At 37.2% G+C, this 14,777-nt stretch overlaps 2 protein-coding genes across 5 annotated transcripts in view; both read left to right on the forward strand.

The window, feature by feature from the left end:
• Positions 1-14,777, forward strand: part of LOC131394054 (disintegrin and metalloproteinase domain-containing protein 5-like) — a 601,035-nt gene that overhangs the window by 212,692 nt on the left and 373,566 nt on the right. The gene's annotated exons all lie outside the window — the stretch shown is intronic.
• The window catches only part of LOC131393849 (disintegrin and metalloproteinase domain-containing protein 32-like), a 165,316-nt gene continuing 151,070 nt past the window's right edge, over positions 532-14,777 (forward strand). The window contains 5 exon segments of the mRNA XM_058524842.1: positions 532-654; positions 1,247-1,377; positions 9,498-9,576; positions 9,973-10,049; positions 11,013-11,123. Of these exon segments, the coding sequence (XP_058380825.1) occupies positions 532-654; positions 1,247-1,377; positions 9,498-9,576; positions 9,973-10,049; positions 11,013-11,123 (521 nt within the window).

A 14,777-nucleotide genomic window follows, 5' to 3' on the forward strand; every position in this document is an offset into this window, starting at 1 on the left:
AGGACATGAAGTGTTCAGTACATTTATCCATTTTTTGTGTTCTATATGTGGAGTTCTGGAAGCCATTTTTTCCTGTGATAGAGAATGCTTAATGTTCTGCTTTTATTTCTTACGGTAGACCTCCCTATCTCTCTCGTGTTCTCTTCCTTCAATCCCTTACTACCCTGCGTCATCTTTTTTCTTTTTGATTAGACATATAAAGGAGGATTCTTTTTTCATGGACTTCCAGTTTGTCTTGATAACACATATTCCACTAAAGCAATGGCTTGGATTTGGGGATATTAAAGGAATTGTGAAGAAGGTGTCCAACCTTCTAAGTTTTCTCTAAGTACATTTGTGGAAGCCGTCATGCTGTTATTGGTGTAACACAGGGAAGAAACTCCTCAGGTGAAGAAAACTGACCTCAGTTGTGGTGAGTTTGCTTCCTCCTGTCAGTGCCTTCCTGCCAAAGACCAGTGTGAACACACCTGTAGCTAAACAAGTCAGGTTTCCTGGTCATTGCAGTGAGGGGAACATGCACTGTGGGGAAGCATGGGGCATCTCCATATGAGGGCATTAGAAAGGCCTTCGGAGATGTTGGCTTGTGTTAGGGGATTTGGGGAGGTTTTAGGAAGCAGGAGTTTGTTCTGGTTTGGATGCAGTCAGGAAGTAGAGGTAATTCTATGATTGTGTGTCTTAGTAAATCTTGTTTAGGAGAAGGGAAGACTAGAACAGCCCTGAAGCTGTAATTGGTTAAGAAGCAACAGCTACTCACATTAGCCCAATAAGGGCGTATTTGGTCATTTTTTCTGACTCGGAAAGTGTTTGTATTTTGTTTGTATTCAGACATGATTATGAAATGGTCTTGTTTTTGTCTTGATCCATAATTGTTTCACAGTGGCTGTGTGTGATGTTGAAGTTCTGTGAGAGTGTTTATGTTCAACAGCAGAACACCAAGGCCAGCTGGTAGTACAGCTCCTCAGTATCAGACTGCTTTTCTCTTTCTCACCTTTTATGCCATTAATCTGTGTTAGGTCATATTGGATCTTAATCAAGGCTACACTGTGAAGCAAGTATTGAAATAGTAAAGGACAGCAGAAAACAACTGGGATATATTTGTATACCATATGTATATATGTATGTCTACACATATACGTATAGTATATTAGATTTAAGATGTAGTAAGTTTCAGAAGAGCCATCTAACCAGAATATGTATTTCAGCTGACTGTTGATCTTGTGTTATACATCTATCTATATACTGTTAGAGGAGTTCAAGAAAGAGGCCGTTAGACTGGGGTGGCCCTAGTGCCGTTGGCAGCCTGCATAAGCAGACCAAAACCAAAGGCAGAGTCAGTGCACTGGAATCGGAGAAAACGAAACTCAAGAACACGCAGTCGTAAATAGCCAAATAAGTAGATTTTCCCAAATAAGGCAACTGTTTAAGCTATAGCTAATTAAATAATTTGCTTTGCTTCCATGTCTTCGGTATAAAGTCCTCTGCTCTAGCCCCCACCCACGGAGTGCCTCTAACCATTTGGGGTTTTGATGCTGCCTGATTCAAATCGTTGTTTGCTCAAATCAGCTCTTCAAAATTTAATATTCCTCAGCTTATCTTTTGAGAGTTGTGGTGTTAGAAGTGGGATGTGAAGGAGATACCCCCATGGCCTCTGGGAGCAATGAGCAATAGGCGAAGGTACCTGCTGAGCCCATGTGCTCACTGCTTTCTCGCTGCAACTGACTGTCAAGTTTAATGTCCTCTAGGATCCCAGCTCTGCACATTTGCATTACAAGCTCTCTGAGTTTATTTGGGCATTTTTTCTCCAGACTGGGTCCAGAGTTGGACTGGATCTGACTTACGCTGGACTAGGTCTAGCGTGAGGCCCCGGGCTAGGTCATTTTTTTTTTAGGGAAAAGAAAGAAAATGGGTTCCTCCAAGTCTAAAGAGTCTGAGACTCATTCATTTGGGACTCTGGCTAACTATATGTCTAAAAATTATAGGCCCCAAACTTGTGCTTTTCTGAAGAAATCGATTGACATTACCAAAGATGATATTGAATTACAATGGCCACACTGGAGAAGTTTTAATCTAGATAAGTTTATCCATTTACAAGGTGCCCTAAGGAAAAAGGGGTCCCGATTTTCCCAAAAACACTGGGATGTATTTTTTGATTGGTATGCAGAAGCTTTTAGGAGATTGGATGAATAAAAAGTTGCTTCTTTAAAATATTCCTTACAAAAAGGCAAATGAAAAGCTTAAGCAACATATTGATTGTGAGACTAAAAAGGATTACACGCTGACTGACTCCAACTTTTCCTTCCCTTTGCTCTCCTCTCTCTTAATATCCTGAACCTACTAATTCCTTTGCTCAGTTGCTTTTCCACTATGAGGATGAGCTGGAGGTTAAACAGTGCCTTATAAAGGCTCTGTGAGGTCCTGTGCTGAGCCTGGAATACCTCATGTAACTACTTTTTCTCCATGGTCAAAAACTGAGCTTAGGGCCATTGCCAAAGACTTTCCAAACTCAAAAGGGAATCCTCAAAAATTTTATGAGGAATTCAGAATTCCAGTTGAAGCTTACAATCTAGGGTTCCCAGATCTCTACCAGTTTATTCCCATGATGCTAGTTCTTGCTGACGTGCAGAAATGGATGGCTGAAGCCAAATGGGAATATCTCAAGAGATATTAAAGACTTACATATTAATATTTCTGCTAGGGATGGGCCAAAATGTGCCAGAAAGATAGCTCAAGAACTGCTTGAAAGTATTCCCTCAAAAAACTGACTGGTCCATTATTCAGTCTTGCAAACAAAAAAAGGATGAGCCAATCTCAGGCAATAAGACAAGGTTGGAAAATCTCTTTGTGAAGCATTCTGGGCTTTATTAAATGCAGGCGCAGAAGGTGCCCTGACTTTCTGACGGGCAGCGGGATGGGATCCAGGTCCTGTATGGCTAGTTGTTTGGGCCCCAGAATCAGGCAAGAGTGTGCACTGAATTCCCTGGGCAGTTGAGGCCGCCAGTTTTGCTCTGCAGATGGGGAAAGCCATGGGCTGTGCTCCTTGTCCAAGTGCCACTCTAGGCAGGGCTATTGGATGGTCCCTGCAGCTTCCTGTGTGCTCTGGCTAGGTTCCCTGGTTGGGCAAGCTAAAAGCTATATTCCATAACGAGCAGGGCTATGAATTAGTTTCCTTGTCTGGGCGCATCTGGAGAAGCAGCGCTAAAGCTGGTGAAGCTCTTCGTTTGCTCTCTTAACTCAAGCTGACTCTCGCTCCAAGTTCCCTGGCCAAACAGGGCCACTGGCTTTGCTCTGCAGACTCTCTGCTCTGCCTGCCTGTCTCTTGGCTTGAGCGTTGCTGGCTTACGCAGCTTCCAGGTATTCTCCTCAGCCCTTTTAGTCTTACTTCATTTAGCATAATGCCTTCCAGGTCCATCCATGTTGTTGTAAATGGCAAGATTTCTTTCTTTTTATGGCTGAGTAATATTCTATTCTAAGTACATGTCTTTCCATGTCTTGGATATTATAAATAATACTGTTATGACCATGGGGGTGCAGCTGTCTCTTACACATAGTGTTTTAATTTCCTTCAGATATATTCCCAGAAGTGGAATTGCTGGATCACATGGTAGTTCGATTTTTAATTTTTTGAGCAACTTCCATGCTATTTTCCATGCTGTCTGTACCAATTTATAATCCCACCAACAGTGCATAAGGGTCCACTTTCCTCCACATCCTTTTGTTATCTCTTGATCTTTTAGATGATAGCCATTCTAACAGATGTGAGGTGATATCTCATTGTGGTTTAGATTAGTATTTCCCTAATTATAATGATGTTGAGCACCTTTTCATGTACCTGTTGGTTGTTTGTATATCTTCTTTCGAAAAATGTCTATTCAGGTCCTTTGCTGATTTTTAAACTGGATGTTTTGGTTTTTTTGGCTACTGAGTTTTATGAGGTCTTTATATATTTTGGATATTATCATCTTATCAGATATATGGTTTGCATATATTTTTTCCCATTCTGTAGTTTCTCTTTTCATTTTGTTGATTATTTCTTTTCCGTGCAGAAGCTTTTTAGTTACATGTAGTCCTACTTGTTAATTTTTTATTTTTTAGCTTGTACTTTAGGTATAATTTCCAAAAAGTCATCACCAAGACCCATGGCAAGGACCTTTTTTCCTCTGTTTTCTTCTGGTGCTTGATATTTTATGGTTTTTATGTTTTATGGTTTCTGGTCTTACATTTAAGTCTTTAATTAATTTTGAGTTAAGTTTTGTGAGTGGTGTAAGATAAGGGTATAGGTTCATTCTTTTATATGTGAATATCCAGTTTTCCTGGCACTATTTATTGAAGAAATTGTCTTTTCTCCATTGATTATTCTTGGCTCCCTTGTCAAATCCTAGCTGGCCATATATGAATGGGTTTATTTTGGGGCTCTCGATTAGGTTTCATTGATCTTCATGGCTGTTTTTTTTTTGGTGTTGTGAAGAAGATTGGCCCTGAGCTAACATACATTGCCAATCTTCCTCTTTTTGCTTGAGGGAGATTGTCACTGAGCTAATATCTGTGCCAGTCTTCCTCTATTTTTGTATGTGGGATGCCACCACAGCATGGCTTGATGAGCGGTGTGTAGGTCCACGCCCAGGATCTGAACCCATGAATCCTGGGCCGCCAAAGCAGAGTGTCCGAACTTAACCACTACACCACTGGGCCGACCCCCATCTTTGTGTCTGTTTTTATGCCAGTACCACACTGTTTGTATTACCATACTTCTATAATATAGCTTGAAATCGGGAAGTGTGATGCCTCCCACTTTGTTTTTCTTTCTCAGGATTATTTGGCTATTCAGGGTCTTTTGCAGTTCATTACAAATTATGGGATTGTTTTTTCTACTTCTCTAAAAAATGTCATTGGAATCTTGATAGGGATTGCAGTGAACGTATAGATGGCTTTGGATACCAAGGACATTTTAACAATATTAATTCTTCCAGTTCATGAACATAGGATATTTTACCATTTATTTGTGTCTTTGATTTCTTTCATCAATGTCTTGTAGTTTTCAGTGTAGAGATCTTTCACCTCCTTGGTTAAATTTATTCCTAAGTATTTCTTTTTAGATCCTATTGTAAATGGGATCTTTTTCTTTACAATAGTGTCCCCTTATCTGTGTTTGATATATTCCAAGTCTCCTAGTGAGTGCCTGAAACTGCTCATAGAACTGTGGGAGATCAAAATTTGGCCACCCTGAAATATATCTCTTTACCTTGATTGTTTTCTCTGAAGGACATTTGACCTCCCCCACTAACTGCCTAAAGAATTTGACATGGTGGCTCCTTCCTGGAACAGATCTTCCATCTGATGGCTGTAATATAATGTAAAATAGATGTTACAATAGGAAAGGCACCAACAAGCCCATCTTATCAGAAATTCTGTCTCTCTGGCCACATTCTCTGGATGGCCCTGCGAGGAGTTGCCAGACAAACATTTACATTTATAAGGGAAATCTCCATTTGTAAAGGTATCTCCCTCTCTGTCTTGGGAAGAGGGGGGATGACCTCATTTCTAGAAACTTATCAATGTGGAAGGTGAGGTCTTAAATCTGCATAATAACTTTACCCTTGTTTACAGTGCTTTAGTGGTAATCTCCTGTAACTGACACCCCCCACCCCCAACATCCTCCTTTGTCTTTAGAAGAAGATGGTATTTAAGATGAGAATTTCTGCTATTGTGTTGAGAAATGCAGTGTCCTTGCTTTCTCCCATGTATACATGTTATTAAACTTGGTATTATTTTCTCCTGCTAACCTGTCTTGTTGATTATTTGGCCAGCCAGAAGAACCTTAAGGGAAAGGGCAGAGGGAGATTCTCCCTCTCCCCCGACAGAACCAAACCCTATATATACTATGTTTTTTTATACAGATGAAAAAGTTTAATTAATAAGTTAAGCCCAGCAAGAAATTAACAACAAGAACTATTAAAATAGAACAATTATAACAATATACTGTAATAAAAGTTGTGTGAATGTGGTCTCTCTCCTTCTCACAATATCTTATTGTGCTGTACTCACCCTTCTTCTTGTGATGATGTGAGATGATACAATGCCTATGTGATGAGAATAAGTGAGATGAATAATGTAGGCATTGTGATGTAGCGTTATTTTCACACTGCATTTGACCATGGGTAACTGAAACCGTGAAAAGTGAAATGGCAGATAAGGGGGACTACTGTCTTTCTTTTTCAGATAATTTGTTGTTAGTGTATAGAGACAGTACTGATTTTTATATGTTACCTTTGTAATGCTGCAACTTGACTGAATTCATTGATGAGCTTTGACAGTTTTTGGTGGCCTGGCCCATTGCTGAGTATAGCTCCCGGCCCCTCCTGACCAGAAAGCCTGAATGGAACACCTGAGAGGCTGCTTGGAGATGGCCCTCCCTCCTGTCCAGGCAGGGGAGCTCATCATAGCTGAGTCATCGCCAAGCTCAGTGCTGAGCGTATCTCCCAGTCCTGCCTGATCACAAAGGCTGGCAAGAACACCTGAGCTACATAGCCCAGCAATGCTCAGAGAGTAAGGCAGGCACAGCTGATCATCTGCAGAGCAAAGCCAGTGGCACTGTTCCACCTGGGAACTTGGGGAGCAGGTCGGCTTGAGTCAAGGCCTCCTTTCTTAGCTTCTTTTGAATTATTGAATATTCATTGATATTCCTTTTTACTTTCAATATTTTTTTCTGTTTTCTTTTTAGTGATTGATTGTTGTTTCACCATTGGATCTTTAACTTATCAAAGGTTACCTTCAAATAATACAATATTGTCACATAATGTAGAATTTTGAAACAATATAATTCTATTTGCATTCTCCTATTCTGTGTGCTATTGACATACAGTATATTTCTCCTTTTGTTATAAACCTCAGAACATATCATTATTTTTCTTTTAAATTGTAAATTATCCTTAGATCTCAGATGAATAAAATGACATGTTTATCCAAATATTTAATATTCCTGATGCTTTATGCTACTTTGTGTGATCACACTTCATTGTGATATTATGCTCTTCTTTTTCCTGAAGAACATCTTTTAAATTTTCCTTTAGTGTAACTTTGTGGTTGATGAAACTTCTCAGCATTTTTATTTTTTTTGGATTTTTAAAAATTCTTCACAAAAAAGATGTAAATCCCTTATCTTGTTCCTGCATATTTTCTGTTGAAGAGTCTCAGGCCATCCTTATTATTACTCTGAAAATACTTAATATATTTTTTCTGCCTGCTTATAATTTTTTGGCACTTTTTATTTCAATCTGATTCTTTTGTCTTGATGTGGTTTGTATGAGTGTATGGATGGCTTGTATGTGTATATCCTATGTGGTAATTTGATGTATGGTATCACACAGAAGCGACACCGTGCAGTTTTTGTCGATTCTCACTTAGCATAATGCCCTCCAGGTTCATCCTTGCTGTTGCAAATGGCAGAATTTCTTTCTTTTATAAGGCTGAATAATATTCATTTCATTCCCCACATAAGATTCCTCATGCCATTTCATTTTTAATCCCTGTTTCCACTCATTACTCCAGGCAACAATCAATCTACTTTCTGTCTCCTAATTTGCATTTTTTTAACATTTCATATAAATGGAATCAACCAGCCTCTTCTCTGATTGCATCTTTGAAAGTATATATTTATAACATCTGCATTGTGTCTGCCTGCATCTTTCTAGTTGCATAAGCTTGGAGAAAATTATCCTCACTTAATTCACGACTGTTCTCGCCTAGTTTGTGACAGTGAAACTCATGTTGGTCTTTAATGTCTCTACAACTTCATTAAAAACATTTTTTGATAAGACCATCAATGATGTTCATGTTTCTGAATGCCAGTTAATCTTTAGTCTTCATTTTCTTGACCAATTGGCAGCATTTTCTATAGCTAATCAGTGTCTCCTCCACAAAATACTTTCTTCATTTGGCTTCCAGAATACTACAGACTCCTGGTTTAACTCTCACCATTGTGCTTACTCTTGCTCAGTTTTTTGTTTGTTTGTTTCATTTTGTGTATGTGTGTGTGTGTGCATGCAAATCTTCCTCTATTTTATATGTGGGTCGCCGCCTCAGCATGGCTTGATGAGTGGTGTAGGTCTGCTCCTGGGATCCAAACCTGTGGACCTGGGCTGCTGAAATGGAGTGCGCTGAGCTTAACCACTATGCCACTGGGCGGGCCCCTGTTTGTTCCATTTTGTCTGTTTGTTTTTCAGATTCTTCCTCACATCTTTAATCTTAGAGTACTCCATTGTGTTATTCTTGACTCTTGTTTTTTCCTCGCTATATTCAATCACCTGGTTATTTCATCCAGTCTTGTGGCTTTAAATACCGTTTATGTATTGATTGTTCCCAAACTTACATCTCTACTTTATTCCTCTCCAGTGAACACCATATTCGTTTATCTGACTACTTATTTGATAAACAATTGTTTACTAGAATTCTCATACTTAACATGTCTAAATTGTACTTCTGATCCTCTTCCAAAATTTATCCTTCCCACAACCATCTCAGTAAATGGTAACTCTATTCTTCCAGTTTCTCAGAACAAAAACCTTGGAGTCATACTTGACATCTTTCTTTCTTTTGTTTTCCCCCACATCCGATGGATTATTAAATCCCGTGTGTCCTACTTTCAAAATACATCCAGTATTGGACCTCCACCATTGTTACTATCCTGGGTCAAGCCACCATCCTGTCTTTCGCAGATGACTAATAGCCTAACTGCACTCTCTGCTTCTGCTTATTTGCCCTACAGATGCTTCTCAACACAGCATTCAGTCTGATTCTATTGAAATGTTGGTCTGATCCTATCATTTATCTGCTCAGAATCTGCCATGGCTTCTCACCTCTGTGACACCTTCTGTTCCTACTGTCTCTCATCCTCAATCCCGCTCCACTCCAGGCACATTGCCCCCCGGCTGTTCTTCATATACACAAAGCATGTTTCTGCCTCACGGTCTTTGCATTTTCCCCTAACTCTGTCTGGGATAAGATTTCTGTACAAATCCCTGTGGCTTGTTTTCAGGTCTTTAACCATCTATTCAGTGAGCCTTTTCATGCCGTCCTATCTACATTTTGCAACCAACCTCCCTCACCCAGGCCTATTTATTGCCATCTAACATGGTAGCAGTATGTGTCCCTCACTGTCATGAAGAGTAGTGGTTTTGTCTTTTGTTTACTGCTGTATTCCAGTGCCTAGAAGAGGATCTGTCAGATGGTAGGCACTCAGTAAATATTTGTTAAATGAAGACATATACAGACGCACTCACAAATATCTGATACAGAAGATTCAGTCTATTGCAATGTTAACAAAGCCTGGTCTCTCTGATACACCAGTTCTGTGAATTTAAACTGTTATGCTACATTAAAATTACTCTAATTAAAGCATATTATTATATGCATCATATATTTCACATTTATTTTTGTTATTTTACTGTTTATGTTCATATTAAATTCATGACTCAAACATTTTTTATTTTTGTTTTTCTTAGCTCATTTTTATCCCAGAACTTTTTGGTTTATACATACAATTAAACTGGATCTTTGCATTCTGTGTCTTCATATTTTAAGGTAAGATTCAGATGTCTTAGATATTTATTATTATGTGTTTGTTTATTGAAGTGGACATATCATTACCATTGGGCTATATTTGTTTCCTGTGGACAGTTTAATATAAATATGTTATTCCATATAATTATGACCTGTTACATGGTTGATTGTTGTACACAGAAGTGGCCTGTGCTAGACATGAAACCCAGGCTGAATGAATACTCTTGGGCACTGAGGTGGTACCAAGGAGAGTTATCAAAAACCTTTCTTCCCTGAAAATCTGTATTAATAAATCTATGTGACACACAATCTTATTATTTTCAACTCTTCTAACATTTTGAGTCTTCTGTAATGTTTACCAATATATTTGTTATTCATAAAGAATGCATTTATTTTCCTTTCTATACTGTTTTTCAGATGCATTGCCATTACCAAGGATATGTTGCAGAATTTCCAAATTCGGTTGCAACACTCAGCATCTGTGCTGGACTCAGGTATTTATACATGGAAAATTTAGGACATACTTGAAAATGAAACTTAGTGGCTAGGAGACACAACTCTGCGAAAGTTTAAGGGGCATCCAAATCTGAAATTTTCCTTTATGATGGCCTTACTTTAATATTATTAACTAGACTTTAGGGCCCATTCAAATGAAATCAGTCTAGGGAAACCTGACTGGAGATATTTTCAAGATGCTGTGCAAAGGGGGATAGTTTCAGTAAAGGAAACTTTAGAACATCTCTCTAACTATTGTCACGTTATCTGTCAGTTATCTCAAATAGTTATGGAAAATGACATTAATTAGTTACTTAAATAGCCACATATTGTATGCTCTCAGGTTAGGGGCACTCAATATCAGACATAAAACAACTAATTGAGAAGTCCCTCAGGTAAAGGTCAGAGATAAATGATTTTCATCACTGATGGTGGCAGGAGGAAGGAGGTAAGTTTATCGGAAGACTGATCCAGAGCAGACAAAAGACTCTCCCTAACTTCCTTTTGGTTTTGGTTGTCTGATTTCCAGCATTGTACTCGTGTCAAGTCAGAAAATGGGCATTCCCTGAATGTGGTTTTCATAGATATCACCTCTTTAGATTTCTACTGTATATACCTGCTTTCAGTTATTCTCACCTCTGTAAGGACAGGAACTTTATTCTTGGAATTCTCAGCAATTATCTTGATTCCCAGACAGTAACTGGCCTTAATATATCTTGAATGAATGTGACTACTATAAAGAAAATACAAAATTCTCTTCAATATGTTTAGTTCTTTAATATGTGAACAAAAGTAAGGCAGATGTGGTGACTCAGTTACTAACAGCAGACTGAAAAAAATAGGAAAAGAAAGTGGGTTTAAATGTTTCGTACTATGGTTCCTCATTTCTCACAACATTTTAGATTATAGCTTTGATGAGATCATTTGCAGGATTTTTATATCATTGATTTCTAAATATTCAGGGGATTCTTTCAGTTTGAAAATATCAGCTATGGAATTGAGCCGTTGGAATCTTTAGTAAGATTTGAGCACATCATTTATCAAGTGAAGAATGACAATCCAGATATACCAATGTTAGCAGAAAATTACAACAATATTTCTCAGAAAGACTAGCCCTATAAAGTTCATTTAAGCTCACAGGTAACTGTGATGATTCTGATATTATGATATACTATCAAATTAATTCTGTAGAATTTTGTTAGTAGTGAAAAGGAGCTAAGCTGTTGAGCAGAAATAATGAATTTGGCATCTTCTTTCTATACCTTTAAATAAAACATCCATATTCTATCTAGAATATATGGAAAGTTATAATGTATTTCAAACTTATTGTTTTATGATGTATTACGTAACATTTCTTATTTTTGTTTTTGTTCAAATAAAAATACATATTATTAAATAAAATTTATAAAGGCAAGAAGAATAGAGTCACTGTTAATTACCACTATTCTGGTAAAATTACTTTTAATATTTTGATATGTAGCTTTATATACTACTGGAACATATCTTTCCAAAATAGATAATCATTTGTATATTATTAAGCTCTCTCAATTTACCTGTAGGCCGGATATAGAATTCTTGGTCGACAGGTGTTTTTCTTTCATTTCTTTGTATATTTCAGTTCACTGTCTTCTGGCCTCTGTGGTCTCTGTTGAAAAGTCAGCTATTATTAATCATATTGAGGATTCCTTATACAGGATGAGTCTCTTCTCTGTTGCTTCTTTCAAGATTGTCTGTTAGTCTTTGCCTTATGACAGTTTTCTTATGATGTGTCTTTGAGTGGATCTCTTTGAATTTATCCCACTTGGAGTTCATTGAACTGCTTGGATGTATAAATTAATGTTATTCGGCAAATTTGGAAAATTTTTGGCCATTAGTTCTTTGAATATTCTTTCTGCCCTTTTATCTGTCTCCTTACTTTCTGGTATTCCCATTATGTGTATGTTGGTATACTTGATAGTACCCCACAGGGCTATTGGGTTCGGTTCATTTTTCTCTATTCTTTTTTCTTTGTCTTCCTCAGACTGTATAATCTCAATTGATCTATCACATTCCCTGAATTTTTCTTCTGTCTGCTCAAATCTGCTGTTGAGCCTTTCTAATGTATATTTCATTTCAATTATTGTGTTTTTCAGTACTAGAATTTCTAAGCCTTGATTGATATTTCCATTTAGTAAGACATCATTATTATACTTTCCTTTAGTTGTTTATGCATGGTTTCTTTTTGTCTCTGAAATTATTTAAAATACCTAATTTAAAGTATTTTTCTAGTAAGTCCAACATGTAATCTTCCTCCAAGATTTCTGTTGACGGACTTTTTCCTGTAAATGGGCCATACTCTTTTGGTCTTTTTCGTGTCTCATAATTTTTTGAAAACTGAAACTGGTGATTCCAAATAACATAATATGGTAACTGTGGAAATCAGATTCTGCCTCCCTCCCAAATATTATTGCTGTTTGTTGTAGTTGTTGTTTGTTTTGTACATTTTTTGGCTGATTCTCTAAAGTTTGTATTCTTTGGTGTGTTTAGTTGCTGAAGTCTCTGTTCTGTTATCTTATTGGTGGGTTAATGATCACTCACAGACTTCTTTAAATCCTTGGAACTAGTAAGTCTTCTAGTCTTTGCTGAGGATCTCTGTGTGCATGTCAGTCAGCCAGGCAGTTAACAGCTATGCCTTTCATTTCACTTCCTGCCTGCACAGAGCCGCAAATCAGGCAGAGGTGAGAGTTTAGAGTCTTTTCAGGTCTTTCCTAAGTATGTACACAGCCTTGGGCATGCACTTAGTCCCATTCATGTGTGTGACCTTCTAGATTCGCAGATATTTGTCATAGCTTTTCAAAGCTCCATGTGGACATCTCATTCTCCAGTTTTTCCTTTTAAGTTTTTTTGGTTGGTCTGTTGTTGCCCCAATGTTATTTACTTTCTCAGAGAACTGTGAAGTTTTTAAAAAAATGCCTGTAATTGTTTTCAACAAATACCTTTGGGAAAAAGGCTTTTCATACCAGATGAGATCTGATTTAGGTCAAATTCAGAAGAGTTTGAAGTGGGTCGTCTAGGAACCACAAAAAGATCAAATCATGACATTTCTCTGGAAATAAGACTTTGAAGATGCTCCAGCCACATTCTTCTTTTTTTGGAGGTTGCTAGTCTGCTGATATTTATGGCAAATGCATACTATTAGTTTTCAGCTAATGGGAGAAGAGTCTAGGGCAAATTCAAATTCCACAAATATCACTGTTTTACTGAGGTGAGTTATTATTTTTTTTTTTGAATAAACCTTACCCAGAGTGCTGTAAGCCTTTGGTTAATTTCTAGAGATCTGAAAAAGTTGATTCTAACACTTTTTGCCAGTTTTCTTTTTAGTTTTATGTAGGAGAGAATTTTTGGAGATTGTCACCTTACTTTTCACTGACATCACTCCATTTCATGAATTTTATATAATGTATGTATAATCTTTTAATATAACATGTTTTCTAATTTTCCTTGTTATTGCTCCATTGACCCATGGGAAGTTTAGAAGTGTGCATATTTGGGGATTTTCTAGATATCTTTTTGATACAGATTTATCATGTTCAGAGAATGCATTTGACTTCAGTATGTATATTTCTCTCCATATTAAGCAATTGTTTTATATAGTGTTCTACAGATGTTTATTAGGTCAATTTATTTGTATTCTTCAAAACTTCTGTTTTTAACATCTTTTTACTGTAGTGAATTTGTAGTTTCTGTCTGTTGCTCAGCCTCCTCCTGTGGGGCATTTTTGAACTTTATTATGCATTTTTCATTTTTAAGTGATATATCATTATTAATTCTTATGTAAAAGCAATACAGGATAAGTTGGCAAACTTTCACTTTTACTTTCAGACATTTATTGGTTTTGTCTAGAAGTTTGTAGGAAAATTACAATAACAGATTTCTCTGAGAGGCAAGCAGAGAGAACTCTTTTCTCTTTTTCCAGACCATTTCCAATTATAAGGTAAGAAACATTTCCTTATCAAGAGCAGAACTCAAAGGTACTCAATGATAAAATAAAGTGTGCTTAGACACATGTGGGCAGGTCAACCAACTTCTTTCTGTATTGGGTGGTTGTGGTAGAAGTATTTGATGTTGAAATTACAAATATGATCTTGCATGTTGTTTAATATCTTCCATTAGTGCCTTTAATGTGTTAATGGAAGTTGCTTTAAATCTTCTTTCTGATAGTTCTTACATCTGTGTCATTTATCAGTCTGAGTCTCATGATTTGTATAGCTTTCATATTGCATTTTCTTCTTGCGTGTCTGTATACCTTCTCATTTTTTTGGTGAAAGCTAGACACGTTACATCAGGCAGTAGATACTGAATTAAATATTTTTTTAGGCTCATAGATGAGCATACCTTTCTTTCTCCTAGGTCTTTTATTTGAAAGTTTATATTAATCTAGTCAGAATATAGGCCTGTTTATGTGTGTTGTTGCTATGGCTACACTCAGTGTACCTTCCAGAGGCTTCACATTGCTTTTACTGATATCTTTATTAATAGTGAATGATAATTTCCTAGAGGGATGTCTGTTCTCTGCTTGGCTTTGGATTTGTCCACTTGGTTTTGTTTTGAGTCATTACAGATAAAATCTATTTCTTCCAGCTCCCCCTGCTGCCTGTACTGTAATTTTTTCTTGACACATTTTAGCATAGAACATGGGTTAGGCATAGAGCAGAGAACAGAGGAATTCTCTGATGTTTGGATTAAGA

Source organism: Diceros bicornis, chromosome 29, assembly GCF_020826845.1.
Source record: "Diceros bicornis minor isolate mBicDic1 chromosome 29, mDicBic1.mat.cur, whole genome shotgun sequence".
NCBI classification, from domain to species: domain Eukaryota; kingdom Metazoa; phylum Chordata; class Mammalia; order Perissodactyla; family Rhinocerotidae; genus Diceros; species Diceros bicornis.